General features: G+C 40.9%; 1 protein-coding gene across 1 annotated transcript; it reads right to left on the minus strand.

Annotated features, from left to right (window-relative positions):
- Positions 1–585: 585 nt before the first annotated feature.
- LOC130798871 (serine/threonine-protein phosphatase 7 long form homolog) lies at positions 586–4385 on the minus strand. The gene is made up of 6 exons (XM_057661969.1): positions 4299–4385; positions 3569–4222; positions 3293–3487; positions 2929–3220; positions 720–791; positions 586–653 (listed from the first exon to the last, which is right to left on the minus strand). Exons 1-6 carry the CDS (start codon positions 4383–4385, stop codon positions 586–588), a joined length of 1368 nt encoding a protein of 455 aa, XP_057517952.1.
- Between the last annotated feature and the right edge of the window lie 499 nt (positions 4386–4884).

Consider the following 4884-nt stretch of genomic DNA (forward strand, 5'->3'; position numbering starts at 1 on the left):
CCAGCAACTGCTACGCTCTAAGAGAATACTCCATTCAACTCATAATTTGTCATTCCTCATTACATAATACGTATTTATAATAATCAAGCCTAACAACCAGTTACAATGTTCTTCTAGAATGACCTCAAAAGAAACTCTGACCCTCTCACAACACCCACCTAAGGAAAATAATTTGACACACCTTTTATTCTGTTAAAGCTATTGAGATACGACAAGTAGGAGCATATAAGTTTCTTCATAAGGACAACCTGAACTCAAGAGTCGGAGGGATAGTTAATTATTCATCTTCTTTAAGATGTACATTGCAAGTTTAAAAGAAAGTAAGTGCATGCTCTATCACAATTAACCAATTATTGGCTCTATGTTCCTAACAAAGTAACAGGAATGGAGTTTCTCTGAGGCTATGACTATGTCATTGTAGTGAGAACAATTAAGCTACAAGACCCTGCCTCTACGCTCCATAAGGTCCATATCAAGAACATATATGCAATGAGTGGGAGTTTAGAGTTGATCAAAAGAAATAATGTCACACTAATCATGTACTGAAGATATAAACATGAAGGTATAGAATGTCAAAGCCAAATTTCATTCATAACACCAACTAAGACCAGCCTCAGGTAGGGCTTTCCCAATGCAAGGTGCAACGCCAACCCCTTCAATTATTACATTTACTTAAGTTATGGCATATGAAATGAAGAATGTGCTTATTTTTCTGCGACCTTTCTCATTCAACATTCGAACACCATCAAAAAATACTTTGAGCCAACTCACACCAGTTCCCACAAACACACCTATCCACACTTAAGCAATTTATAAACAATATCAAATCAATGTACGGACTATTAAAATAGCTTAAGTTATAAATCATTATCAACCAATTTAATCGACTTCGTTCAACAATTAAACTTCAAAACAGAACTCAAAACTCCCTAAAATAGTACTTAATTAATCAATACTTCATTGTTCAATCGTCATATTGAACGTAATAAAGATACAACAAATACCTGATAAGTTTCCTCATTTTTTTCAATAAATACCTGATACAGAAAATCAAATTCAAATCAACAATTAAAGAATTTCTCCTGGCTCCTAACTGATGACAAGGCCTAAAGACACAATATGTCCAAGATCCACTCATTACCATAAAGTCAAGAATCTTTTTTCTAATTGGAAATCCTTCCACTTTTTTCTAATTGGAAAGAAAAGGCAAAGAAATACGGATCAAAAATCAAGAAGCTAAGCAAACCCATGAAAAAATGGAAGATTGAAATAAATAAGATTAATTAGCATTTTAATTCCAAGTATAAGATTGAGATAAACTTATGTCCCAAAATAAGCTTCCGTACGTCCGAGCCTAGCTTCGGGTAAGTCGCTGTTAGTAACAGCGACTTAAGGGAAAAAAAATAAATAAATAAAAAGTTGTAAGTCGCTGTTACTAACAGCGACTTATAGCTTTATTTTTATTTTTTTTTTAAATTTAAAAACTAAACTAGCCGTTGTTAATTAGAAAAATAGCCGTTATAATGTAAAAATAGCCGTTGTAATGTTGTTGTATAAATAGGTCCATCATTTCTTATACTTCATTTTATCCATTCTAGATCATTCTTATTCTTTTCCATCAATTGTTAAAGTTAACATAAGGTATTTTGTTAGTTTTATTATTGTAAATGTAAACATTATTTTTGAAAGTTCACTAACGTTAATATATTATATGTATTATGTAGATGTCAAAGGAGCATTGTATTGAAGAGCTTTGTGATTGTGGTTATGAAGTTGAGATTAATAATGATTGGAGCGACTTCGATCCAGGGCGTGAATTTGTTGCTTTCCCTTTCTACTTGGCTGACGGATTAGGATGCACATACTTTCGCTGGATTGCTCCGGAGGGTACAAAATGGCAGAGAGACTTAATAATAAGGCTTGAGAAGGAAAAACAAGAGCTTAAAGATGAGGTATTTAATCTAAAGAGACAAATGGATGATATGGCACATAGGAAAGAAGAGACTGAAAGAATTATGAAAAAGTTAACTAAGCCTTCTTAGTTAGCGACGGTAGTTTAACTTAATGCATGAAGTATGTAATTGGATTTGGATTTGTTGAACTTGCTTGAAATTGTGTTGAATGTTGAATAGCAACATCCTTATTTGAATATGATTGTATGTTTTTGATTAAATTTATGCTGCATTGTTCGCGGAATGATTCATCGCCCAAAAGTTTGAGTAGTTAACATCAATTCACTCATAATAAACGTGTGATACTACGGTAAAAATATATACATGTAAATATATGTTACAATTTACACACAAAAGACCAACAGTTACAAATGAGTATGTACAAATGTTCAATAATTACAAAACTATTGTAATGCTAATCCTCCTCCTGTACCCTGTCTAATTGTGACGGTTTACGACGCCTTCTACCATAGTAAGATGCAGTCGCATGACGCTCGGGTAGGGGAAGGGATTGATAGTTTGATGATGTGGCACCCTGTGAGGACCCGACACAGTAGTCCGGACACGTTAAGTCAACCTCCTCAAGATGAACGTCGGGTTGATGAGCAGATGACTCGTACGCGTACGTAGTGGTGTGGGGCGCAGTTACTTCCGGAATGAAGTGTTGAAACTGCGTGCCTTGGAGTATGCCTTGGGCAATCTCCCGTACGGGCTCCTCTTGGGAGGAGCCGATGACTGATGCAATGCCCTGTGCCTGCAGTAAGACTTAATTATTAATGAAATGTTTAAAGTGTAAGTTGTAAGGATAATAATTAAAGTTGAAGAATACTTACAAAGTGTGTCATCGTCGGTGCTGCAGGATTGTACTGGGATGCCGCCAAGATACCTCGTGGTGTTATCCATCGGCGAGTAATGGAGAGGAACCACGGCATGTAATCCGCCGTAGTAGGTGCGCCTGCAGCCTCGATCGGCGCACCTTGGGCAAGCAGATCTAGCCTGTGCTCCCAACGAGCGACATGCCGCCAGTTCACCTCTATCCAGTTCTTGGGATCCCGACCCTTGCGAGAGTGGTGGAGCTCCGCTTCTGTGTCGCATGGAGGCGGGATGCCCTGTACCATCCCAAATTGGCGCAGTACGCGCTCAGGGAGATGCACTTCGACCATGTCGAAGCAGATCAGAGGTACAGATGCTCTCCACGCCCCTGACAATATGCCCGAGTGCTGAGGCAATGCAGCGTATGCCTCAGCGGGGTAAGGGTCCCATAGAAACTAAACGTGAAAATTCGATTAATAAATTACTCAATTTGATACTTATAAAACAAGTTGTGGTGAAGTTGTTACCTGGTCAGCACGTAATAGATCGAGCTGATCGCGGTAGAACCCCACGCCCGATCCAGTGTGGGTCCTTGATCGTCTTTCAAAGGACCACCGCGATCCATATGGCACATGCGGGGGAGGAAGCAGTGGTGGCGCAAATGCACCACGACCCACACTCCTCATCGGTTGACCAATGAGAACATGCTCCCATGCCCAAAGCTAAGAATTATCATTATAAGTAAGTAAAAGAGGTACAACAATATTATTACATGTAGAGTAAGCATTATAATTTATTATTACCTGTAGAATAATCAGGGGACCAGCGATCTCCTTCACGTTCTTCTGTGAAGCTTCACAAAGTCTCCTGTACAGATACGCTAGGGCTGCCGAACCCCAGCTGTACCCGGAGATGACCTCCCATGGCGCATCAAGCAACGTCAAGTACAATAGTTGTACTCGGTTGCCAGTCTTGTCGGAGAACAAGACAGCACCAATCAGATAAAGGAGATACGCCCTAGCGTATCTCTCAACGGTGGCGTCATCAGCACCTTCAGGGAGTTGCGAGAAGTTTTGTGCAAGCCATGTTACACGCAGGCTACTCCCTTTGGTTACCTCAGCCGGAGGTCGCACTCCTAATACTCTATGGACTTTATCTTGCCAGCTTTCAAACTGGCGTACATCGATGCACACGGCATGTCCCTCGATGGGAAGCCGTGTAAGAACAGCTACGTCAAGTAACGTGACGGTAGCCTCACCTATAGGTAGGTGGAAGGTATGAGTCTCCTGGCGCCACCGCTCGACTAAAGCCGTGAGCAGCGCCCGATCGACTCTCCCGTACGCGATCAGGTGGAAGTCATGCAATCTCGCAAGCTGAAGGTACGGGACGATCCGTGCGTCAATCGCCCATGGAGCTGAATCGGGATGCCTGGTGTATATGGTTTCCGTATCGGACACCTAAATCAAAATATTACGTTAGCTTCAATTTAAAGTATTATGAAGTAATAATTTCAAAAGGGGTAAGCTCAATGACCTGTACATCCCATAGCACACTGCTCCTGTGACTCGCCTGCATCGTAAGGACACTAGGGTCCAGAGGGCCTGGAGCTGCTGGATCCATCTCACCTGCAATTAATTAATAAGTAAGTCTTATATAATCCTTACTTTATATACTCAAATATATATACTATTTACCTTGACGTGCAAGTTCTAGTATTATGACCGTCAATACCACACCGTCGACAAGCGTTGCGTGTTCGCGATCCTTCGTCCATCTCGTTCGCGATCCTCCTGGACTTAGGTCTTCCTAAACCACGAATGTGATCTGGATCGTGTAACACCTCAACACCGGTGTATTGAGGCCATGCCCTCTTATCAATTAACGGCAAGAATATGCATTCATACGTGTTAACATAGCTCTGGGTCTTGTAGCAGGAGTCCATAAATCGCTCATAGGATAAGTGTCGTTTAATGCATACGGCAAGAACATGAGAACAAGGTAAGTGAAATATGGACGGTTTGTTACAAGTGCATTTCATCTCGCTCATATCCACACTTTGTATTTTACCACCCTTGGCCGATCCTCTATTACCACGCCCAGTCTTAACTTGGAAAAGGCC

The sequence above is a fragment of the Amaranthus tricolor genome, chromosome 13 (genome assembly GCF_026212465.1).
Source record: "Amaranthus tricolor cultivar Red isolate AtriRed21 chromosome 13, ASM2621246v1, whole genome shotgun sequence".
Lineage (NCBI taxonomy): Eukaryota > Viridiplantae > Streptophyta > Magnoliopsida > Caryophyllales > Amaranthaceae > Amaranthus > Amaranthus tricolor.